The following is a 26,157-nucleotide window of genomic DNA, read 5'->3' on the forward strand; positions in this document are numbered from 1 at the left end:
CTGGGAGAGAGGCAGATATGATAGCGATTTTGCTCTCAGTCTGAGTATAAATAATTCACTTACATAACATGGAAGTTAAAACTCTCTGGCTAGGCAATAGGCTTCCCTGTGCTTCCCATCACTTACAGGATCCACAGACTCTTGGATAATCAATGCTCTCCCTCAAATAGGTGAGAGGTGGGAAGGGCCACCACGTCCCCATGCTACTCTCTTCTATGTGTCGCCTCTTACTCAGCCACTCATTCCCACTGAGCTCTGTGGAAGGGAAAAAGCAAGCAGGGGGCAACTTAAGAAGAAATGTGTATTTTTTTTTTTCTGGGTGGCTTTATACCCAATTTTATAGCTGTGGTAAAGAGGCTGGGCGTGGTGGCTCAAACCTATAATCCCAGCACTTTGAGAGAACGAGGCGGGTGGATCATCTGAGGTCAGGAGTTCGAGACCAGCCCAGCCAATATGGTGAAATCCCATCTCTACTAAAAATACAAAAATTAGCTGGGCGTGGTGGTGGGCACTGTAATCCCAGCTACTCGGGAGGCTGAGGCAGGAGAATCACTTGAACCTGGAAGGCAGAGGTTGCGGTGAGCCATGATGATGCCATTGCACTCTAGCCTGAGTGACAGGAGCAAAACTCCGTCTCAAAAAAAATAAATAAAAAATAAAAGTCAAAAAAAAAATAGCTATGGTAAAGAAAACATGGACAGATAAGTGATGGGAAATTTGGCCCAAAGGGAAAGCAACAGAAGCCAAAACTAGCGTTTAAATTCTCAGCACAGTCTAACTCATTCATCCAATTACACTGCCCAGGAACCAACAGAGGCAAGAGTGAGCGATTTCATGTTGGGAGAAAGCTGGTGAAGAGGGGAGCATGCATGCACACACCAGCATGGGATCAGTTCAGCCCAAGGTTTATTAAAGACTGACTATGGCTAAGCCTCTGGCACTCCAAAAGTAGACAGTGCAATAGTGAGGATTCAAATCAATTCCAAAAGAATTAAAATGGACTGAGCACCTCCCATGTGTCAGGAACTACTAGATGGATGGGAGACAGTGAGGAAAGTGATGTAGAGATACACAGAACCTCTCCTCATAGGTCTTATAGTTGATAGAATAAGGCAAATAGGGCTGGGCATGGTGGCTCATGCTTGTAATCTCAGCACTTTGGGAGGCTAAGACAGGCGGATCACAAAGTCAGGAGTTCGAGACCAGCCTGACCAACATGGTGAGACCCCGTCTCTACTAAAAATACAAAAAAATTAGCTGAGTGTGGTGGCACGTGCCTGTAATCCCAGCTACTCAGGAGGCTGGGGCAGGAGAATCGCTTGAACCTGGGAGGCAGAGTTTGCAGTGAGCCAAGATGGCGCCACTGCATTCCAGCCTGGATGATAGGGCAAGACTGTCTCAAAAAAAACAAAAAAAAAAAAAAGAAAGAGAAAAGAATAAGACAAGTATTTAGGTATTTAGTTGAATAAAATATATGGCAAAAGATGGTAAGTGCCTCAAGAAGTACAAACAAGTATTAAAGAGTTTTAACACAAAGAAAGACTATCAAATGAGAGGCAGACCCTAAAAGGCCTAATAAAGACTGACCTCCCCGCCCCACACCGCGCTTCCGCAATGCTCTGTGCATCGCTCCATCACTAGACCTTGCAATAACTATCTGCTCAGTGTTTCCCTTAGCTCACTACACTATTAGCAGATACTTCACCTGATTCACATCTGTATCCCCAGCATCCAGGACATGATGGAGAGTCAGTGTTTGCTGACTGACTAAGGGTGGCTGTGGTTTCACTGACAGTGGGTAGAGGGGAGTGGTAAACAAGAGGGAAGAAGAGAGCTGGGGAAGCCTTAAACCATCAACAGGAGTTTAATAAACAGAGCTGGCACTCTAGGCAGAAGAAAAAATACGTGACAAGGCACACAGAATAGGAAATACTCTGAGAGTATTTGGCTGGAGCAGAGATTATAAAAGAGAACAGTGGAAGATAAGACTGGAGAGGAGGTTGGAGTCATATCTTGGAGTAAAGAAAATGGAAACCCACTTGAAAATGTTTGAGAATGAGAATGTGGGGTGTAGGAAAGATAATAGATCCCAAAGACATCCACACACTCATCCCTGGAACCTGTGGCTGTGTTACCTCGCATGGTGAAAGGCACTTTGTAGACATGATTAAGGTTAGGGATCTTGAGATGCGGAGAGTGTCCTGGCTCATCTAGGTGGCTCCAATCTAATTACAAGAGTCCTTAAAATCAGAAAACCTTTCCCAGCAGCAGTGATGTGATAACAGAAGAAGAGGTGGGAGGCCGGGCGCAGTGGCTCATGCCTGTAATCCCAGCACTCTGGGAGTCTGAGGCAAGCAGATCATGGATCACTTGAAGCTAGGAGTTCCAGACCAGCCTGGCCAACATAGCGAAACCCCGTCTCTACTAAAACTACAAATATTAGCTGGGTGTGGTGAGGCACACCTGTAATCCCGGCTACTCGGGAGGCTGAGGCAGAAGAATCACTTGAACCTGGGAGGTGGAGGTTGCAGTGAGCCAAGATCACATCACTGCACTCTAGTCTGGGTAACAGAGTGAGACTTTGTCAAAAAAAAAAAAAAAAAAGGCTGGGCGCAGTGGCTCAAGCCTGTAATCCCAGCACTTTGGTAGGCCGAGACGGGCGGATCACGAGGTCAGGAGATCGAGACCATCCTGGCTAACACGGTGAAACCCCGTCTCTACTAAAAATACAAAAATCTAGCCGGGCGAGGTGGCGGACGCCTGTAGTCCCAGCTACTCAGGAGGCTGAGGCAGGAGAATGGCGTGAACCCGGGAGGCGGAGCTTGCAGTGAGCTGAGATCCGGCCACTGCACTCCAGCCCGGGCAACAGAGCAAGACTCCGTCTCAAAAAAAAAGGTTAATGGGTGACATGTGCTAAAAAAAATACGGGAAGAGCAGGCAGGAGAGATTCTCAAAGTGGGAGAGATGGATCCTCTGTGCCCTTCCTAGATATCTGCATTGCCTTGCCTCTCTCAGGCTGCTACTGAAATGCTGCCTTTCCCCATCCCAGCACAAACACTTCCTATTGCCTCCCTTCCCTCACATATTTATTTGTTTTTGTCTCATTAGCACATGTCACCCATTAACCTATCCACATTTATTCATTCCGTTTCTGATTTCACAAAGTGAAAACAAGTTCAGATAGCAAGGCATAATACATTATCCAAATGTGATTGAGTCCTGAGTTTTGGAAACCATGTAGTAAGAGTTCATAGAGCAAAGATTCATCCAAAAATTTACCTGAATCCATTCAGTTCCTGAGCTCTTTTATAGAGAGAATTCAGATAGTGTAAGACTGGACAGCATCAGATACTTTGTCTATAATTTACTTATTTTATGATTCACTTTCAGTATTCCCTTACGCTAGACTGTAAGCTCCATGAGGTCAGGTATTCTGGCCTGTTTTACTCACTATGATATCCCCAGCACTTAGAACAGCGTTGAGCACATAGTAGGCACTCAAATATTTGTTAAGTGAATTACTACTTATAAATGTAGGAGCATCTGAGCACCAAGGAAAGCATGCACAGGAGAAAAAGAAAAAGTCCAGGGGGAACACAGGGACCACCTCTGAGGGAAAGGAATGAAGAAGCAAAGAAAAAGGGACGGAGACAACAGAGGAGGAGAACTAGGAAAAGAAAGCACCCAGGCAAGCAAGGAGGGACATGCAGTTTCTAAAGGGGGCGGTCCCCAGTGCCGAATGTGGCAGAGGTCTCTAGTTTTCTCATTAAAAGAACGATAGTAACATCAAGGTAAACAAATTGTTGGGTGGAAGCAGAAGCCAGGTGACAAAGGGCTGAAGAGTGAACACAGGGAAAGAGAGTGAAAAGAATGAAAACAGAAGATGTTCTAGAAAGGTTTAACAAAGCAAAGGAGAAAGATGAAGCATCTGAGAAGGGTGTTTGCGATGTTTACTGTTGTTTTGTTTCGTGTTTTGAGAATAAAACGAAACAAAACAACAGTTTTCGCATTTAAAGGCTAAGCATTTAAAGGCTAAGCTCAGAGAGCAGGGACTGTGTGTCTGTTTGGTCACTGCTGTATTCCTGGGGCCTGGCATAGATCCTGACACAAAGCAGTCATGAAATGGAGAGTGGCCGGGTGCAGTGGCTCACGCCTGTAATCCGAGCACTTTGGGAGGCCGGGGTGGGTGGATCACAAGGTCAGGAGTTCGAGACCAGCCTGGCCAATATGGTGGAACCCCATCTGTACTAAAAATACAAAACTTAGCCGGGCGTGGTGGCGGACACCTGTACTCCCAGCTACTGGGGAGGCTGAGACAGGGGAACCACTTGAACCCCGGAGGCGGAGGTTGCAGGTGAGCTGAGATCTCACCACTGCACTCCAGCCTGGGTGACAGACTAAGACTCCGTCTCAAAAAAAAAAAAAAAGAAATGGAGAGCTCACACTGAATGGACTGAAGGGAAAACCACAGTGTCTAAGGGATTAAAGAAGGCTCTGGAGAAAGGAGAACCCAAATCAGAGTTAGCCCTGAAAAGAGATCAGTCAGTTGTCTACAGACACAGAAACAAGGGAAGAAAGATGAGAGGATTTGGAGTGAAGACATTGGCGAGAGATGCTGGCAGAGCCCATGCCGAAGGGTCTCGATATTTTCACTGAAGATGTTGAAGGAAGAGTCATTTCCCCACAGCAAGAGGGAAGATTTGTTGGTAGTCTTGGGAAGAAACCTGAAATAGTCACCATCAGGAAGGATGAAGAGTCAGTAAGAAAGGAATAAAAGGCATGAGTAATAATAAATAGACACATAAGAACCAAATTCAGTCTTCCAGAATCCACTTAGGGCACTAACCCACTATATAAGAGACAGCACGTTCAAGCTGTCACATACCTGAGGTGGGCTTAGACCATTGCAAGTCAACCGCAACAAGGTCCTCCAGCTCCTGCTCTGCTTGAATGGGAGAGACGGAGAGGATGCGGACAGACTGATAGGCAGCAGTGTTAGACAACTCCCTTGTAGCATTAAATATCTGGAAAAGAAATTGAAACATCATTTAACCTAGCTGGTGGTGAACTAGCCTGACACCTCTTAGTAAACATCAATCCTCTGAGCTGCTAAGCCTTCAATATACTGAGATCATATTAATAAACCAAAACCATTGGGCTGGACTGAATCACCTTGATCCACTTTTACCAAAAGAGACCATGATGAATCATGTTCCCAAAGAGGGTAGGAACATAATGAAATCTGTGATCTTAAGGAGCAGGTCTATGTTAGACAAGAGGAGCTGTGAAGTAGCTTAGGCTAAAGAATATTGCCCAGCACTGACAACACTCTGATACCTTGAAACTAAAATACTTCTACTCTGAAAAAGTATCTCATAACACAAAACCAGACCAATTAACTTCTTTTTAAAATGGTGCTTAGGATACTATGTGGAACCAAAAAGGCCGTGGGGAGGTAGATTTGTCTAATCCACACCACACAAGAGTAGCCTGCTCAAAAGAAACACAGCTGAGAAATGACTGTTGAACTACTGAAACATAGTTGAACAACTGAACCATACTGGAATAAGTCTCAAAATGCATATACAGTTATCCTTTGTATCCACAGGGCATTGGTTCCAGGAACCACACCCCCCCACCCCCAACCAAACCCCAGCACATCAAAATCTGAGGATTTTCAAGCCTCTTGTATAAAATGGCATATTTGTTTATAGCCTACAAACATCCTCCCATATACTTTAAATCATCTCTAGGTTACTTATACCTAATGCAATGTAAATGCTATGTAAATATTTGTTATATATGTTAAGCAACCCTAATCTGAAAATCCAAAATCCAAAATGCCCCCAAATCCAAAATTTTTAGTGTGCCAACATGATGTCAACAAGCAGAAAATGCCACACATAAATAACACACATTTTGTTTCATGCACAAAATTATTTTAAAATATTGTACAAAATTACCTTCAGGCTATGCGTATAAGGTATATAGGAAACATAAATGAATTTCAGCTTTAGACTCAGGTCCTGTCCCCAAGATATCTCATTATGTCTATGCAAATATTGCAAAATCCAAAAAAAAAATCCGAAATCTAAAACACTTCCAGTCTCAAGCAGCTTCAGAAAAGGGATACTCAACCCGTATGTATTGTTTTTTCAATGTGTATTATTTATTGTTGTATTGTCACTTTTAATTTTAATTCTTCAAATATTTTCTATCCATGGCTGGTTGGATCTGCACATGTGGAACTGGTGGATACTGCAGGCTGACAGTATCCTCATCTCGGTCTTGGTAATTCACCAAAGAAAAGCAAGGGAGGCATGGAGACTGGAAAGGTGGTGTTCAGGGTAACAACTTAGAATAGTCCCAAGGAATTAAAGAAAAGGGTCCATCCAAAGATAAATCATGTTTTCCCAAATCACTTTATTAAACCTCATCAACTGTCAAGAGTATGAGAGGAGTGGCTTAGGGTTTTGGAGTCTTGCGCTGTTGCCCAGGCTAAACTGCAGTGGCACGATCTCGGCTCTCTGCAAGCTCTGCCTCCCGGGTTCATGCCATTCTCCTGCCTCAGCCTCCCGAGTAGCTGGGACTATAGGCGCCTGTCACCATGCCCAGCTAATTTTTTGTATTTTTAGTAGAGACAGGGTTTCACCGTGTTAGCCAGGATGGTCTCAATCTCCTGACGTCGTGATCCACCTACCTCGGCCTCCCAAAGTGCCGGGATTACAGGCGTGAGCCACCATGCCTGGCCTCAGTTCCTTCTTTGTTAGTCCAGTAAAGCATCATTGCTTTATGAACTTATGCACAAGTGCTATTTCCTCTCATCCTGACTTTTCAGTTATTTTTTTATTTTAAAACAAATATATCAGAAATATTTTGTTTTGTTTTTTTATTTGTGTGTTTCTTCTTGAGTCCTTTCTATCCCCCTGGACTGGCCCAGCTTCTCCCAAAACAAAGGGCCAACAGGAGCATCAGGAAGCCCAGTTACCGCTCGCCTCAGGGAGCAGGTGCTCCAGCTGAGTCGAGGCTGCCACAGCAGTGAGAGGCACAGGAGGCTGGGTACGTTCCATTGGCCACTGGTCACAGAGTGTGCAGCTGGCTCGCTTTCCACCCCCACCCACCCACCGCAGAGAATACAGCTGGCCCTCCAGCCACAGCGTAAGAGAAATGCTGAAGCAGCCGGGTGTCCCATGGTGCATTTCACTGAAAGATGCTGCCCCTTGAATCTCTCTGGACTTGCCAATGAGCCGGCTGTGCCCAATAAGATGGCCAGATGGAAATGAGATAGTTCTTTTGGTCACAGTGGGAGTCACAACCTGAAATGCTCCCTTGGTAGTAGCAGCTCTAGGCTATCAGGGTTACTGGTCTTCCCATTCTCAAGACAGATTACATATGGTCTCAAGAAAATTCCAAAGGAAATCCAGACCTGTTTGTTCGGGATCATACCTGTCAGGTTAATGTAAAGTAAACACGGAGTAAGAACAGGTTAATGCACTCACAGTGTATCTGGCAGGGAAATTATTTTTCAGCAGCAAGTACCTGTAAAAAGCCACCTCCTTTGGAATTCAATTCTGCACTAAGCGCTCAGGATCCTATGTTGCTTCCATGGAAACAGTAGATGAAATTGCTTTCATTCTCTCCACCCACACTAGCTTCCGCACTGACTGGGAACTCAAGTGCCTCATCGCAGTGAGACGCCAGCTTGGGAGGCAGCATGGGAGAACATGCTACTTGTCTTTTAGGCCCGTTGCTAACACTGTAGAGTACTGTGAGGCCGATAGAGTCAGAACGGTTGGCATTCTCCTGTATTGATACCAGCACACGGAACTGGATCCAAAACATTGACTGGAAAACTTCCATTTTCAAATTCACATTTGCGTGTAATTTCAAGCCCAAACTTGAAAGCCACAGAGAGTGTCAACAAAAATGGGGATGGGGACCATTCCTTCTGTACCTGACAATGTAATGACAATTACTTCAGAAATTGGTATCCTTTCCCAATGACTAGGCCTTTTTGATGAAAGCATTTCCTCGGGGATATGGGCAGCAAACTTAGGAATAAAGAGATTGCAGGAAGATTTTCATTTAAATGACACTTGGTTCCCCTGCTGATGAAAGGGGAAGACTTACTCCATCTGCTGAGATCAGATTTCATCTCATCAAACACCGCAGTGTAATTATTTTTCTACCAAGTATTTAAATGAGGATGTAAATGAATACCAAGGTATTTGAAGTCATTAACGCCACAGAGGCTGGGAGAGAGCACTGCTGCCTCTCTGGGGACTGGACCGTTCACCATCAAAGCAGCTGCTCACTGGTGTTCATTTTGTAACCTTTATACCACATTCTTGAATTAATGAAGGCACGTCAAGAATCTTTTTCCTCAGAGAATCTTGGCATGGGGTCTGCATGGGGGAGCAAAGCATGTATGTGAGTGTCTGTGTGCACACACACACACAGAAGGATAGAAACTTTATTTACTTAAAAGAATTTGGAAATTCTGTAAGTTATTTTACCATCTACTATGGTAGCAGTTCTAAAATTGAGGGGATAACTATTAAAAAAAAAAAGCCAGCCTCATAAGTCCTGTGAATCTTTTGTTGGAATGTGGTACCAGCCCTTCTCTTCTGGATCTTAATTTCTCTATTTGTAAAATAGGAATGTGGGGAGTTCTGAGATATTGAAAAATGGGTTTCCTGATGGATATTGGCCATCTTTTTCTGAGCATAACTAGAAATATCCAAGTCTTAAGACCTACCCTGACTTAGGAGGCGACAGATGAACATTTAGACTCTTCTCCATTTATAAACATCTCACTCAGCGTTATAAATAACACTCAATTTTAAAATTCCACTTTACCCTAACAACAAGATGGGCATACAATCTGCCATTTCCTTGATTTGAATGTGAAGAGTGGTAGGTTATAGTGGAAATCTTACCTCCTCAGAAAAGTCACATGGAAGGAGGGAAGGAGAAAGACTCTCGGGTGTGTGTGTGTGTGTGTGTGTGTGTGTGTGTGTGTGTGTGTGTGTGATGTATGTGTGTGTGTTGGGGGTTTGTAGGAGGAAAGGAGCAAAAGGAATAAAGGGGAAGCCATGTAGAACATCCTTTTAATCAAAAAATAAGGTTCCACAGACTGTTAAGAGACTGGAAACTTGGCTTTTGGTACTGTCAGCACCTAAAATGTTATCTTGCAAACTAAGTGCATGATTTAAACAAAAATAAAAAATAAATATTAACACTTGGATGTTTCAGATGGAATTTTTTTCTGTTCCCCTATATCCCAGAGCTTGGAGACCTAGCTTTATACAGAAGATGCTTAGGGGTCAATTCTAGGCAGAAAAAATATGTTTACTCTTAACAAACAAAATCTGATTTAGCTTGACAGAAAATGGGATGGGATCCCCTGGCATAGACTGCTGTTGAGAAAGCGACTATATAGATACAAACAGATCTGGTCTATGCCTTTCTGTGCAAACAGGGAACTGCAATTACAGCATAAAGAAAAACACTGTTTTCCTTAATGAGTTAACAGCAATTCTGCTTCTATACAAAACCATCCTTTCTATTGAGAAATAAAACTTTGATTTTGCTCCCACTCTCTTATGATAAAAAAGAGTCCAGTCAAAGTTCAGTTTAATAAACATTTTAATTCAAAAAGCCCAGCATGGGTAACATAGCAAGACCCTATCTCTATAAAAAATAAAAAATCAGCTGGGTATGGTGGCTAACACCTGTAATCCCAGCTACCCAGGAGGCTGAGATAGGAGGAACCCTTGAGCCCAGGAGTTCTACGCTGCAGTGAGCTATGATCATGCCACTGCACTTCAGCCTGGGTGACAAAGAAGGACCTTATCTCTTAAAAAAAAAAAGGGGGGGGGGGCCTTCCATATATATAAATAAGACAGAACGTAAGAGTAAATAAAATGTTGATAAGGAAGACTTCAATGAAAGAATTTAAATTCTAAATCAGAAAACTAATGATGAAATGAAGTAGATATGTTCAGAGTAAGATCAATTTAGTAGTAGTATGTAGTAGTAGACTACAAAAAGAAAAAAATAGAAAAAACTAAGAAATAGAAACAAAACAATAAATCATAGAGTATGTGAACGTATTGTATTTCATAAATTTTTCTAAAAGAGATGAATTGAGGTCATGGTCTAGTTCTACACAAGTTTACATCTCAAATTTAATATTTCTCAAAGGAATGACTAAAAGGCAAGAAAACAGGCCGGGCTCAGTGGTTCACGCCTGTAATCTCAGCACTTTGAGAAGCCGAGGCGGGTGGATCACCCGAGGTCAGGAGTTCGAGACAAACCTGGCCAACATGACGAAACCCCATCTGTACTAAAAATACAAAAATTAGCCGGGCGTGGTGGCGCATGCCTGTAATCCCAGCTACTCGGGAGGCTGAGGCAGGAGAATCGCTTGAACCCAGGAGGTGGAGGCTGCAGTGAGCTGAGATCGCGCCATTGCACTCTAGCCTGGGCAACAAGAGAGAAACTCCATCTCAAAAAAAAAAAGGCAAGAAAATAAAAATTAGCTTGAGAAGAACCTCAGTTTTGGAGAAAGTGCTAGACAAAACAATACTCCCTCTAAGTTCTTAACCTATATAGAATACATTAGCACCAATCAATAACTACCAATTTAATCAATAACTTATCTCTTAAGATTGTTAAGTCAAATTAATGAATTCATTCAAAGCACTTAGAACAGATCTTGGCTCATGGTACTCACTAAATAGAAACAGCCCTGTTTCTCCTTGTTGTCCCCTTATTCCTCCTTCTTTTCCTTCTTCATCACCAACACTGTGTATTATTGCTGAGACTCTCCAAATTACCTGTAGCACAGTCATCTGCATGTTACTCTGCCCACTACAGAGCCAGACATCTCCAAACAGGACATCATGAACTCTCAGGGTGAAGTTCATTTTCTCCAAAGTCTGTTGTGCCATCACTTCGAAAGGTCCTCCAGCCTTCATAGGATCCAGTACCACCATCCAGGTATCAGAGTGAGCTGAAATAGTAACAGGACTCCAAGGAATTAATCAATCCATTAAAATGAAATTAAAGCCCAATTACACTCATTTGTGGCTATTCCCAGCCTCTGTAATAAACGGAATTCAAAGCTATGAAGATTGGCCAAATTTCACATAAGAGGATAGACCTAACACGAGCAGCAGCATTTTTATCCTTGATCTGTACCAATCCCTCCTTACTTTTAACTGAAGCATTTACAAAAAAAGTAAGTTATCCAGTTATAATCCTAAATGAGGATAGACAAAAATACATGCAGATTAAAATTCAAGAGTTTAATAGAAAACATAAAAGAGGAATGCTTATTATACTATCCAGCTGTCAAAATTAACATAATTTCATTTTATAGTGCCCCAAACTAACTTGCAATTACTCCATCGAATGTGACCACAGGGTAGAGAAAATCAGTGATAATCTGGAACTTCCCCTGGCTTGAGAGTATCACCCTTGTGCCTTCACTCCCCACCTCCTCCTGTGTTGCTAACAAGGATTAACACCACCAGTGGTCTGGGTTTTCCTAACAGCAAACTGTTGAGTGGAGAAACTGACACATCAAAAAGTAGTGGGAGGCATATAAATTAATGTTTCTGTGAAAAAGATATTCCAATTTGCCCAATTAATTATTTTCACAGAGTTATTTACAAGATTTAAGCTTTGGGACTCAACTAGGGAGATGAGAAGCTATCTGAGACCCTATTTCAGAAATTCATAGCATATTCCCTAGAACCACCCTATCACCCTCCTACCTGTCATCACTCACCAGACCACCCCTGCCAACAACATACTTAGAAGCTTCAGAAAAATATCTTCAAAATGGCAAAAATTATGCCAAGGAGAACCAAACAACATGAACAAGGTTGTTAAAACAAGACTGGAAAAACAGAAAAAAAAGGAGAATTAACATTTTAAAATAAATACTCTTAGCATTATGCCAAAGAATATGAACTGATTTATAATTCATACCCATCAGATCAATGTAAATTCAAAGGGAAAGAATGATAAGAACTGGAAATGGAGCATCCTAAAATGATTACATCCAATTTACGAGGAATAATAATTCTAAAAATACCATCCAAGGGCCTACTATGTACTAGACACTGCAAAGTTCTTTCCAATCAGCAAGAGTTAAGCAGAAGCATGAGATGTCCTAATGTACAACAGGTGACTAATAAAAACTCAATTCATACAGGATTTCTCAGCGTCCTGGGGAAAATGTCCAAAAGCCCTAAGACATCAGGGGAAGGGTGCATGCTTGCTCCTCCTAAAAGCATAAGCAACTGAGCTTGCTACTCCTATCCCTAAGTGGTTAATTAAATCTAAAACCAAATGTTCGGTATTGTTTTTACACCATCAGTAGCCACACGTCAACATATTAAATGTATAATTCACCTAAACCAGAAAAATCACTGTTTTGGAAACAGTGGGCAGCTAGGACAGATTGTGTCGCACAGGTGTGATGTGTTCCATATGGCTCACACTTCTGAGCAGGCAGACACTCCAATCTGTCCCAACTCCAGGCTTGCCAAGGTCTTTCCAGGCTTCCTGTACTGACACATCTTACTGGAGCTCTGCCCTTCTGCCACCAACGTTATTCACTTATGATGGTGAGGTCAACCCCCAGAAAACCAAGGACTATTTCTTAGCCTTCTATTGCTATACAATTTATTCATATTCACTGCTGTAATTGGGTATTTACACTTAGCCTCAATCCAGACAACATGGCTGGTGAAGAAAACTACCTTCACCAGAGGTTCTAAAAAACTCTGCTACCCAGTAATAAAAAGACAATGCCAAACTATTTGGGCAAAACATAGCAATATCATCCTACTACAACCAGAGGATGACTCCTTCTAGGGCCTAAGGAGTAGAGAGAACTAGGCATCAAGACCTGAGCCTTATTCCCAAGAACTGCCTCCCCGAGAAACCGCCTTCCAACTTCCACAAAGACCTCAGAAAACTTCCTCCTGTGCAAGTCCTCAAGATGTTAGTTTCTAGCTTTTTTCCTTTCCTACTTGATAAAAGAAAACTCTGGCAAGGCACAGCAGCTCATGCCTGTAATCCCAGCACTTTGGGAGGCCGAGGCAGGTGGATCCCCTGAGGTCAGGAGTTTGAGACCAGTCTGGCCGACATGGTGAAACCCTGTCTCTACTAAAAATACAAAAATGAGCAGGGTGTGATGGCGTGCACCTGTAATCCCAGCTACTTGGGAGGCTGAGGCAGAAGAATCACTTGAACCCAGGAGGCGGAGGTTGCATGAACTGAGATCGCACCATTGCATTCCAGCCTGGGCAACAAGAGTAAAATTCCATCTCAAAAAAAAAAAGTAAAGTAAACTCTGACAATAACAAGTGTTAAGAACAGTTAACTTCCAGGCAAGTCAGGGAAAACCTGACGCACTCCAGAGAGGTTACTAATGGTTAAACCAACTCAGAGACAGTTCATTTAAAACAATACGGATTTGCTCCTATGTACGTATATACAAAGGACAGCAGCACCTGTGAAGACTGTTTCTTAGACCAAAAGCAAGGGTGGGATTAAAAAGGCAAAAGCCACCATGTTTCATAAGAACTGCCTAGTCCTTGGCTTGTCAGTTCAGGACTGGTTGGTGGAAACAGAGCTCACCACAGGCCAATCAAGTTTGGTTAAGAGTTTTTAGAAACAGTGGTGACCCATGAAGTCCATAAGCTTGAGTCCAAATAATACACTTGAGCCACTAACCACAAAGAGTTCACCATCTAGCTGTTTTTCTACTGATCTGGATCGGCTCTCTGAACAAGTCGCTCTCCATCCTTCTTCTGGGCCCTAATCACTTGCTATCAGCGATTCCAGGCCAGGCCCAGGTTTCTGTAAATCCTCATGTTCAGTGCACTCAAATCTCTGCTTCCTCACATTTTTTCTTGTGCCACCCAGGAAGATTAATTCCCTTCCTTCACTATACAGCTACTTAGAGTGCTTAGTGTGCCACGTACTCCATCAGCTAAATGGTAGGAAGTAAACCCCATCCCTGGGTTACACTGACAAGACAGCCATGCAAACTGACTGGGGCCTTACATTCTCCTGTCTAAGGGTTAGCATTTCTGGTGGCCTATTTCCTTTTTTTTTTTTTGAGACGGAGTCTCACTCTGTCTCCAGGCTGGAGCGCAGTGGTGTGATCTCGGCTCACTGCAACCTCCGTCTCCCGGGTTCAAGCAATTCTTCTGCCCTAGCCTCCCAAGTAGCTGGGACTACAGGCGCCCACCACCACACTTAGCTAAATTTTTTTTTTTTGTATTTTAGTAGAGACAGGGCTTCACCATGTTGGCCAGGATGGTCTCGATCTCCTGACCTCATGATCCACCCGCCTCAGCCTCTGGAAGTGCTGGGATTATAGGCGTGAGCCACCGCACCTGGCCTCTGGTGGCCTATTTCTTACTGTTGCTCTTCTCACATTCCAGCCAAGGGCAGTGAAAAACTCTGTCTCCACCTTCTCTCTACCTCACAATTAACTCCCACCTCAAAACGGGAAGAACAAGCAAACAATCCAAGGAAAACATGAAAATAATTTGTCTAGAGACATAGTCATAAAGTGCTTTCTTGTTTTTTCTTTTTGCTACTCATATAAGATGTTAATTATTTTGTTCTATTATCGTGCCAAAATCTCAGAGGCCAAGAAGAGAAAAAGGAAAATTATTCATGACCATTCCCTTCCCGAGAACAACCTAGAGATGAAAAAAGAGCCCCTGTTCACTTCCCCCCCAACCTCCACCCAACAGAACCCTAGTTCCTCACTAGCTGCAAAGTGGCTCAGTGGTTTGTGGAAACAGCTTGGAAGTCAAGAAGGCCTTACTGCCTACACTGCCCCTCACCAAACTACATTTATTCTGTTGTAATCTTAAGTTCATCTCCACCACCAAATATGAATGCAAAGAAAAAAAAGATTAAGTGCTTTTATATCATTAAAACTGCCCATGCAAGTTACTTACACTATAGCCTGTAGTGGCAGACACATCCTAAGGTGACACCCCAAAGTCACATGCTTGTGTGGCTGGCAGAATCTGTGACTGGCTTCCAACCAACAGAAAATGGCAAAGGGAATGAGATGTCACTCTTGTGTTAGATAATGTTATATGGAAAAGGTGAAGGGATTTTGCAGATGTGATTAAAGTCCCTAATCATTTGACTTTAATAAAAATCAAGATTTTCCTGGGTTGGCATGCATAATAAGGTGAGCTCTTTCAAAGAGGATCTAGAAGTCAGAGATCTGAAATAGCAGAGGTGCTGCCATGAGCTCAATACCTAAATGAATTCTGCCAGCAACGCAAGGGAGCTTGGAAACAGGTAACTCTCTACTCGCACCTCCAAGTGGGAACACAGCCTGGCCTACACTTTGATTTCAGCCTTGTGAGACCCTGAGTAGAGAATCCAGCTAAACCATAACCAGACTTCAGACCCGCAGGAATTGTGAGACAGTAAAAGCGTGTTGTTTTAAGCACCTAAGTTTGTGGCAATTTATTATGTAGCATAGAAAACTAGTATGCAAATTAGCCAGGCGTGGTGGCGGGTGCCTGTAATCCCAGCTACTCAGGAGGCTGAGGCAGGAGGATCACTTGAACCTGGCAGGCAGAGGTTGCAGTGAGCTGAGATCACACCTCTGCACTCCAGCCTGGGTGACAGAGCAAGACTCCATCTCAAAAAAAAAAAAAAGAAAAGAAAGAAAAGAAAATTGGTATGCATGCCAACCAGGGGCAGGGAGGGTTTTAGGCTTTTGTATTATTTTAAGGTAGAGAAAATATATCTATTTACCTCAATCATGATGACAAATATAGACAGACACACTCCCATTTTATCACCTACATACACACACCCCTACCATGTATGTCAAAGTCAGAGGATATGCCTGGTTTTCCCTGCTTGCATTCCTTGTGTCTAAAAGAATCCTCTTACCTCATTTGACAACATCGATGGAACCAACCCAGTACCTGACCATGGTCCCAATCATCCCTCAGGTGGTAATTTTCCCAAAGTCTCAGTGTCAGTCTGCTGGACAACCACCTTTATGCTGTTATATCTTACTTTGTTCTGGGTTTCTAGGGGACTATGGGTAATAAGTTAAATATTACCAGAGGTAGACAAAGCAGCAAACTCAGATAATGTGGCTGAAAATCTGAGTCCTCATTAAAATCTAAACCAGAAATCCACCCTTCAGTATTCTCTGTGGTATGTCTTTTGAGAGACATTTTCTGCCTATGAAATTTCTTACATGTCTACCTCCTTTACTCCAATTAACACTTCATTTATTTTGCTTCATGGGCAGAACAAAGCAAGATACCCATTGCAGCAGGTTTGCAGATCTCTCTAAACTCAAATACCTTCCCCTTTTCTACCAAGTAAATGTGGAAAGTCTAATAAACAGGTCCCCACCACCACCAATAACATCAACCCCTTTTCCTGTGAAATTATCACCCGTACCCATGAATCACTAAGTTCTCTTAAGTTGCTGCTGGTTCTTTTAACTACGAATGATATATCCCCTTGCAGTGAAGAAGCTGGAGCACTACTTGAGCCTAAACTACTAAATGTGAAAGGATGGAATGGCAGAGTGAGTTCTTGAAAGATGGGCACTATTTGTATTCTTCTCTATACTTTCCTAGGTTTCTGGCTCAGTGTTTTAGACACAGTAAGCTCTCACTCGGTGTTTATCAAATTCAACTCAAGATAAATGAGCAGCTTCGCAATCACTGTAAAGGAAAAGGGAGGCTCCTCCCCTAATTATTACCTTTCATTCCACCTAGCCTCCTGCCTCATCTCTGCCCACCTCAAATACTAGTTCTGAAACAGGCATGAAGGGAGAAAAATCTAAAAACAATGTACAAGGATTTTTAAACTGAAACGCTATACAACATTGTACGCTTTCTGTATGTATCTCTACAGCACTGTGTTTTCTGAAACAGGCATGAAGGGGGAAAAATCTAAAAACAATGCACAAGGATTTTTAAACTGAAATGCTATACAACATTGTATGCTTTCTGTATGTATCTCTACAGCACTGTGTTTTCTCTGTCGCCTAAATATTTATTGGTAACTTGTTAGCACCATGTAAATCACACTTCTTATTTTTAAACCACAGCAGTTCCTTGGATTTCTAAGTCAGCATCATTTACTGAGAGTGCCATTATTTGTACACAGTGCTCCTCATTTCTAAGGTGGCCCAGCGCAAACAGAAAGCACGAAGAGTCCCTTGAATCCTTCACTTTCAGGACATCCTGCAAGTCACCGACAGCATTTAGATCCAACAGAGAAGCATGTCTCAATCAGCTGAAGCTTCCCTTTCAGTCTTTTAGTTTACCCAACAACATTCTTACCTTAAAAAGTCTTAAAACCCAAGAATTAGAAGCACTTACCTTATGTCAATGCCTGGCATATAGTATTTTTAAATGTTTGCTGAATGGAAATGAATTTTGAAGAGACTGCATCAGAATTTGGATCACTCTGGATTGGATCACCAGTTTTGTATACTGATAAAACTAACCAGACAATCCTTGCTTTCGGGGACCAATGCAATTCCCACAAGCATCCCTGTCACATATATATGCTAGCCACTGCTCAAACCACCACTGTGCACCTGAACTCCACCTCCACCTCTGAGCAGCCTCCTCATCTGTCTCATTCTCACCTCCACATCACACAGCTATAGAGCTATCTGTAACATCCAGCCCTGAGCATGCCTTCCTGCATCCCATAGCTTCTAGCTTCATCTCCTCCACGCCGGCTTCTACATCTTTATCTCTTCTAGACAGAGACTCACTCCTTTGTAAGATCTCCCTGCTCATGAGAACTGCGAATTCTCACCTTCCTGAACATCCTTACAGCCACTCTATGAGGTCAAACCATCATCATCTCTTGCCTGGATATCATAGCAGCCTGCCCACAGGGCCCACCACCTCTGTCTTACTGATCTCCAATCCATCTTCCACAGTGCTGCCAGAGTGAGCTTTCTGAAATATCTGATCATGTTATTTTGCTGTTTAAAAATCTGTCTGTTTAGAATAAAACATACACTCCTTAGCAATGACAAACAAGCCTCCCTGCCTTTCCAACCTATCTCCTGTCATCGGCCCACTCATACACCCCCAGTGTTCCAGACCAACCAACCTGCCTGGCATCTCTCCCATGGCCCAGGTACACTCAGGCCTCCATGCCTTTGCCAGGCTATTCTCACTACCTGGCGTGCCCTGCTCACCTCTCAAGATGAACCTCAGAATACATAATTATCTCTCTTCTCTACGAAGCACCTTGTTCTTCCTCACTGTGGTACTTATCACACTTAACACACTTATCACACTTAATTGTAACTGCTTACTGTCTTCCTGTCTAACCTGCATGCCTCATTAAGGGAGAGGACATATCTGTTTTACTTACCACTGTATCACCAGTACCTAGCACAATGTCTCAATCATGAGAGCACATGGTAGGCTCTCAATAGATATTTGAATGACTGACTAAATAATAATAGTAATAGTAACAATCATGACTGCTAAAACTAACCCTGCAGTTGTGTGCCAGGCACTGTTACAAGTACTTTACAAGTGTTAATTCGTTTAATTCTCACAGTAATCCTGTAGGTATCATGACGATCTCCATTTTACACATAAACTGTGACATGGAGATGTTATATTACATGTCCAAGATTATTCAGCCATATAAATGACAGAATCAGGACCTGAAAGCAGTAACTTCCAGAGCTTTAGACTACCAATATGAAGTATTACATTCTTACATTATGGCACTCTCAGTAAATGATGCCGACTTAGAAATCCAAAGAACTGCTGTGGTTTAAAAATAAGAAATGGGATTTACATGGTGCTAGTCTTGGGTTTTAAGATTTTTTAAGGTAAGAATGTAAGAAGGTAAGAATGTCGTTGAGCAAGAACTACCAGAGTTCTTACCCTCTCCTCCATACTGCCTCTCCTCTATATGTGATTCCGCTCAAATATCATCTTCTGTGGAAACTTTCCCTTACCAACCAGTCTGAGTTCAACGTTTCTCCTCTGTACCCCAAGACACCCCACATGTACCTTCATCATAGCATTCATCACACTGTCCTATGTAACTTGGTATCTATTCCCATTATTCCGTAAGTTCCTTGAGAACAGGAACTTTGACTCAGTCTTATTTTTCTTTGTATCCTCAGTGCCCAGCACATGGCAAAATTCAAATAACTTTTATGGATGAATGGACAGACGGATGTACGGACGGATGGATGGATAACGTGAGCTACAGCATTAGCATTCATTTATTCATTTTCAGATAATCCAGCAGGTGGCAGAAGAGGGCAATAGCCGAACAGAAGATGGGCTGCCTTACCTTTCACACTGGTCACTTTCTTCATGATGGTTTCCTGACCTTGGCGCAGGGTCACAGTTACTGCGGCTCCAGGTGTACCGAAGCCCCATATCACTGCTCCAGCAGGCTCCTTCTGCAGCACCATATCATTATTGATGTACGAAGCAAAGCGAAAACCAATACCTAAAAAATTTAGCAAACACTGAGGGGAGCATCATTGGAGAGATACAGCACCAACTGGATCAAGTGAAACAGCAAAGAACATACAGTCTTTATGCATGAGAATTTTAACATACTAAGTCCCTTTAATCATCTAAAACTGGATCTTCTTCCTCCTAATTAGGCAAGCAACATAACAAGAACAGTTTCCAACAGTATGCATCATAGCACACGATGACCACTAAGGAAAATTCCCAGAGCCCAAAGCAACCAACAGACCATAGTCTTCCCTCCCCTTCAGAGCTCTTGATCTGTCTTTGTTCTCAGGCCTGGCCCTAATGCTGGGCTCTCTCCCGCTAAATCACTAAAATGCTCCTTTCATGCACCCTATAGATGGTGTTTATGAGAAAAATAAACCACTTCCTTTCCCTGTTTTCCATTACCACACCCACTCCTAATGGCTGGGAATAAAGCAGCATGCCTCTCTCCAAACAGCCTTCCCTAATCTTTTTCCCCTTCTCTATCTCCCCTTTTCCATGCCACTAATGCCAATTTCCTTCAAATAATGCCCTTTATCACAGTTTTTTGACAAACCAGTGTACTGCATCAAAAATTCTAAATAAGCCCTTATAAATATTCATGGCAAGTCAGCGTCCTTCCCAGGTAAATTCAAATAAATCAAGACACATAAATAAGGTCAGTGAGAGACAGAAGGTCAACATGTCTGAACAAAGGTCTTCTGTCACAATTTTACCCATTCCACAAGCTAAATTATACTAAAAGGACAAGATAAAGCACACTAGAAACTGGATTCTATTCTAGAGAGTCACTAACAAGACTGAATAAGAACTCGCTTTAACGAGATCGTTCCTATTTTTAACATCCAGCCTATATAGAAGTATTTTATTAATAACAAACATCCATCCAAATTATCTCAGCGTGTTCCTCATCAAAACTTAACAAGGAAAAAGATAAAACAAATTATATCCCAATTTATCTGAATAAAACAGACCCCAAATTACCTAAAAGATAATAATTAACAAAATTAAGATCTTTTTAAGCATTTTAAACAAAAATGATAGGCAGAAAAGAGAATCAGAATTAACAAGGCTGACATTTTCCTCCCTGGAAGCTACAAATGATGAGGGCCCCTTCGGCTATACTTAACAGGGCAGCACAGCTAATGGAGTCGCCTACACAGCTCCGTGGCCTATTTATGCTGCTCTTGGAATAACAGGCAAGTCACTAAAAATCCTCAGCTCTCTCTTATGAGCTATATATGATTCAGCTCAAATATCATGAAATCTACTGTGATCATGAAACCTACATGACAATGAAAGATCACCCAGAAGGCCTACTGGGTTGGAGATGCACAGTTACCATGAGCAAAATGCTCTAAGAAAAGAATACAACGCCCCAGAATTGCATAAGCAGGTTGGCAGCCTGCTGGGGGGAAGGGGGAGGCACATGTGTGGGAGGGCCTTGTCTTGGGTAGGTGCTTCATATGGAACCAAAAAAAGGAAAACCACAGACATAAATAAGAGCTAAGAAGAGAGAGGGTGGGGGTAGGGGAATGGCTGCAGCTTGCACATTTGTGTGCAATCAGTAGCCCATAGTCTAGAGGAAATACCTTTCCAAGTCTGTCTGTTTGTACCAATATACACTTAATGAACATCTTTGTGAATGACTCTGTGCTGGAATAAAGAGTTTTAGAGGTGGAAAGGATCTTCATAATCACAGTATAAACATGTTACTTACTGATCAAGAAGTATAATCATATTACTGATCAAGAAACTGAGACCAAAGGCAGATTAAACAATTTTTTAAAATAGCTTGCATGTTCATTAGTTAATTCAACAAATATTTATTGATACCTACTATTTTAAGCATTGGGGATATAACGATGACAAAATAATAATAATAACAGACAAAAATCCTTGCCCGCAGGGAGCTTCCACTCTACTAGAGACTTTACCTATGGCAGGCACAGTGCTAAACACACCACAAACATTAATGTCCTTTGGTCTCAAATCACATAGTTTATGATGAAGTTAGAAAACAAGTCACTTGATTCCAAACTTGAAATTCCCTTTTTGCCGAAATTAGATACTTGTGGCAAATCAAAGAAAAAATCATATTCTTTGTCTTTGTAAAGTTTAAATTCTAAGCTCATTAGAGTAGACAGTGGAACATCAAGGAATTGTACAATGGACAAAAAAAAGAGAGAGAATGAGAAAGAGAGCAAGGCTGGTCATTCCTTGTGTCAAACACAAGACACATACATTTAACATTTGATTTTGTTTGTTTGTTTGTTTGAGACAGAGTCTTGCTCTGTTACCTAGGCTGGAGTGCAGGGGTGCGATCTCAGCTCACCGCAACCTCTGCCTCCAGGGTTCAAGTGATTCTCCTGCCTCAGTCTCCCGAGTAGCTGGGATTACAGGTGTGTACCACCACACATGGCTAATTTTTTTTTTGTATCTTTAGTAGAGATGGGGTTTCACCATGTTGGCCAGGCTGGTCTCGAACTCCTGACCTCATGATCCGCCCGCTTTGGCCTCCCAAAGTGCTGGGATTACAGGTGTGAGCCACTGTGCCTGGCCAATTTTTCTGTATTTTTAGTAGAGATCGGGTTTCACCATGTTGGCCAGGCTGGTCTTGAACTCCCGACTCTAAGTGATCTGCCCACCTCAGCCTCCCAAAGTGCTGGGATTAAAGGTGTGAGCCAACATTTGGAATTTTTAGGTCTTCAGTTTTTTCCTTCATTTGGGGCTGGAGTAGAAAAACAGGAATGAGTGTTATGGGGAAAAGACCATCATTAAAAGTGGAATAACACAATTAGGACAGTGGTTGCCTCTGGTGAGGAGTTCCGGAGGCACTGACAAGGAGCACAATGCCAGGCTCAATAGACTAGCAGTGTTCTAGTTCTAAGTTGGGTGCTGCTCTCATGGGTGTTCATTTTATTGTGTTACTGCTACATATAATTTTGTACATCTCAAGTATTACATGGTAAACATGGGCACAGGGAGAATGATTTAAAGGAAAAATGTCAGGCTATGCAACCAAGTAGAGTACTAATGAATGAAAAATGTGATCAATGTTAATGAAGGTGATGTAACAATACGACCCAAAGGAGGATAAAATACTGACACTAAAATAAACAGCCTTTAACTGAAAATCTAATAAAATATCTTCTCCCTACCTCATAAGATGGATCTCAAAGGTCACTGACTAGAGATAAGAGTCAGGAAATGGCATACAGAGTGCTAGCATTTTGCACTTTTGTTAGACTCTAAACAATCATTTATGGCCTGCAGTTTGTCTGAATCTAGGTACTTTCCTGGCTGTCAGGTAGAGCAGTGTTCATTTTTCTACACGCTGTTCTCCTGCCCAAACTTTCATTTCTTAACAGGGATCGCTGGGATCCACGCTTTGAGAGTTTTTAAAAAGAAGGGAAGAAATCCAACATTATTATCACGTTAGTTTGCATTATCAGACAGATTGTACCTTCTGCTTTCTCCATACCGTGCCCCAGTGTCCAGCCTAGGGTATTCGAATGGCAAGATCAAGATCTGACCTGCACAATAGCCAAAGCGAGCCAGCAGCCTCCCCTATGCCACTCACATTATCTCACCACCAGTATCTGTAAGTTGCACCAGAAATCAGAACTGAGCCTTAAATAATCTGAGCTAGTGAGGGGGTTGTATTTCTTAGCCCTAATAACCACTTAAAAGAGTAAAATTTAATTCCCCTAAGGAACCCCGCCTGAAGCAAACCCTCCCCAAGGGCACCACTGAAGGCGTAGCGCTGAAATGTTTTGGAAGATTCAGTCACCTGTTTCCAAATATTATCTAACCAGCTTCCCCTCCTTCCCTCCGAGCTCCCCTGCAGTTACTCCAGGACCCCGAAAGCCTCTTTCTGGGCACATTTGGGCCTCCCCACTCAGACAAACAGCACTTTCTTCCTGCGCACAGGCTCATGTTAGGAATGGTGAGTGGGGGTGGAGAAAGTGGAGAGGCCGGGGTCCAACCCAGCAGACCCCTACAGACCGGGCCTACGTCGGAGACACGAGCACCTAGCTAGCTAGGTTCCTTCGTCGACCTTGAGAAAAGGGTGCGGATCCGTGTCCCCCAGGGGACACGGGGTCTCGGAGCCCGCACAGGCTTGAGGGGCAGGGGTCCAGCCGAGCCGGGCCGCCTCACCTGCACTTCGGTCGGCCCACAGGATTAATGGCAGCACCAGCCCGAGTACAAGCCCCGGCGCCACCATGCTTGCAAGGATCCGCCCGCGGCTCCGGACTAGGAAGGTGGCCTCCCGGCGGGGGCGGGGCCTGGGCAAGGGTGGAGCCTGGGCGGGGGTGAGGCCGGCTCCACCCTTTTGCAGTCCTCGGAGCCTCCCGCGACCTCAGGACTGGGCCGTGCGCTCCCCTTCTCGGCCGCCGTAGTTTTTTTTTTTTTTTTTAAAGTAAAAACGGTTACCCAGCAACGAGAAAAACAACCGGAACCGGCGGCTCCTGCTCGCAGAGAAAGGAGGTGAGGCCGCTTCCCCACTTCCTCTCCGACACCAAGACCTAGCCTTTTCCCTTCGTCTCTTGTACTCTCTCCGCATCCCAGACACATCGTCGGAGCCCTGGGCCGTTTGGAGCCGAGGCAGCCCATTCTGCACGAATCTGAAATCCCAGGTCCTCAACGTCTGCCCCTCAGCCCGCCCTCCTCTGCCCACATTGGTTCAGAATCTCGCCAGCCCTTTTCACCACCCTAGAATGGTTCGATACCCCCATCTACTGCTCCCTCAGAAAAAGCAAAAGAGAGGAGTCAGGCGTGGTGGCGCGCGCCTGTAATCCCAACAGCTCGGGAGGCTGAGGTGGGAGCATCGCTGGAGCCCAGGAGTTCCAGACCAGAGACACCGTCTCAAAGGAAAAAAAGAAAAAAGCGATGAAACGAGAACCCTCCATAGTCTCATCAAACCGCCTAGTTCTCCCAACCTGAACCCCTACAACGGCTTCCACCTCTGTTCCTCATTGACGCACACTCTCACGTTAACAGGCCAGGTCTTTTCACACTCAGCAGCTCAGCCCACTGCTTAGCAGCTACCCTTAATCTGGCCCTTGTATTTCAAGACAGAAAGAGACAGCCTGGTCAAGAAGAAACCGGAAAATATAAGAATTCTAAAACTTTAGAAGCTGGGATTTCAAAATCATGGCACACAGCCCCATCCTATCCCATCCCTCCCTCACACACACACGTAGGCACAACCCCATTCCACAGTACAAAGGTGTTCGAAGCATTGTGGGCCATGCTTCAGAATTGGCAGCAAAGGGAAAGGTTGTGCAACTTCTTCAACAAATTAATTTCTAGAACCAGGACTAATTTCTACTCTTTAAAAAAAAAAAAAAAATAGACCTCAAAGAGGGTCTTCTCAGCAATTGATAATGAATTCAATTTAAGTTTTTAACAATCATTCTCTCAAATTCCTGTGTGATAGCAAAAATTACCCTTACCTTTTGAGAATACAAAGGGTAAAGAGAAAAAGTCATATTGAAAATTATGGGTTTTTTGTAGGGTTTAAAAAAAATGATTTGGCCTAGTGAATGGGTCTATATTTGTATTATTCTAATCCATAATGGAGATTTCAAAACCCTTTGGAAGAAATAGATGGATTTGGGTTGTGTTAGAGAAAAAAGAATTCAAGTTAAAAAAAAAAAAAGTGGGTCTCAGAAATAATTTGTTGGCAGAGTTGTGATTATAAAAGTAAAATCAGACAAATTTAAAGACAGTATTCTTTAATGAATCTTTAGGTTCCATAGGCAGTTCTTACCAAGAAGATGTCGATTCCATTCTCCAACACCCACTACCGAATTCCACAAGGATTTGGGAATCTTCTTGAAGGGCTGACACGCGAGATTCTGAGAGAGCAACCGGACAATATACCAGCTTTTGCAGCAGCCTATTTTGAGAGCCTTCTAGAGAAAAGAGAGAGTAAGCTTTCTAAAATTAGTCATTTTTTAAAATAAGAAACTAAGCATTTGTTTATAGTAAAACTTGCTTAAGACCATCTCCATTCTGCAGAAAGCCTTTATGAGGCAGGGAGTTTCCGATAACAGTTCTTGCTCTTTGAAACAGTATGTACCTCTTTGATATGTTTTCTTAAATTCGTTTCGTGTTATCAAAGGTTACCAGTTCATTATTCAGACCATCTTCATTGTATTTCTCATGGGCATGCAGTGTGGAAGGTAACTGCAAAAGAACATACATTTCTCGGGAGAAATCAGTAGGGGAAAAAAGATCATATAGTTTACCCTCATCACGTTCCAGCACACTGTTCTTGTGCATCCCTGGCAGCTGACTATTATTCCTGAGATGAGTATCTGTAGTTTCCTTTCAATTTTGATTCCTTCCATTTGTAAGTATTATAAGTGCTGCAAAAAGAATTCTGCACTCCTTAAATAAACTGATATTCACTGGGGTATATGAAACTGTTCTGCAATAACGGCACAGACAACCTGCTTTGAAAGGCGAACTACCAGCTTGGAAACGTAATTTATATTCTTTATGCTAAATTCCATCCTGCACAGAGACCCAGATCCCCACTAACAATAACTCTTTGGTTGAAAGCCAAAGCAAAATTCCTTCACTCCCATAA

General features: G+C 42.9%; 2 protein-coding genes across 2 annotated transcripts in view; one reads left to right on the forward strand and one right to left on the reverse strand.

Annotated features, from left to right (window-relative positions):
* Nucleotides 1-23,976, reverse strand: part of SIAE (sialic acid acetylesterase) — a 38,283-nt gene extending 14,307 nt beyond the window's left edge. Inside the window, exons 1-4 of the mRNA XM_023208526.1 lie at nucleotides 23,718-23,976; nucleotides 19,381-19,542; nucleotides 10,842-11,017; nucleotides 4,886-5,024 (exon numbers count right to left, since the gene is read on the reverse strand). Of these exons, the coding sequence (XP_023064294.1) occupies nucleotides 4,886-5,024; nucleotides 10,842-11,017; nucleotides 19,381-19,542; nucleotides 23,718-23,784 (544 nt within the window). The 5' untranslated portion in view covers nucleotides 23,785-23,976. The remainder of the gene's footprint in view (nucleotides 1-4,885; nucleotides 5,025-10,841; nucleotides 11,018-19,380; nucleotides 19,543-23,717) is intronic.
* SPA17 (sperm autoantigenic protein 17) overlaps nucleotides 23,940-26,157 on the forward strand; it is a 22,441-nt gene continuing 20,223 nt past the window's right edge. Inside the window, exons 1-2 of the mRNA XM_023208529.1 lie at nucleotides 23,940-24,047; nucleotides 25,313-25,493. Of these exons, the coding sequence (XP_023064297.1) occupies nucleotides 25,340-25,493 (154 nt within the window). The 5' untranslated portion in view covers nucleotides 23,940-24,047; nucleotides 25,313-25,339. The remainder of the gene's footprint in view (nucleotides 24,048-25,312; nucleotides 25,494-26,157) is intronic.

Source organism: Piliocolobus tephrosceles, chromosome 13 (assembly GCF_002776525.5).
Source record: "Piliocolobus tephrosceles isolate RC106 chromosome 13, ASM277652v3, whole genome shotgun sequence".
Classification (NCBI taxonomy): Eukaryota; Metazoa; Chordata; class Mammalia; order Primates; family Cercopithecidae; genus Piliocolobus; species Piliocolobus tephrosceles.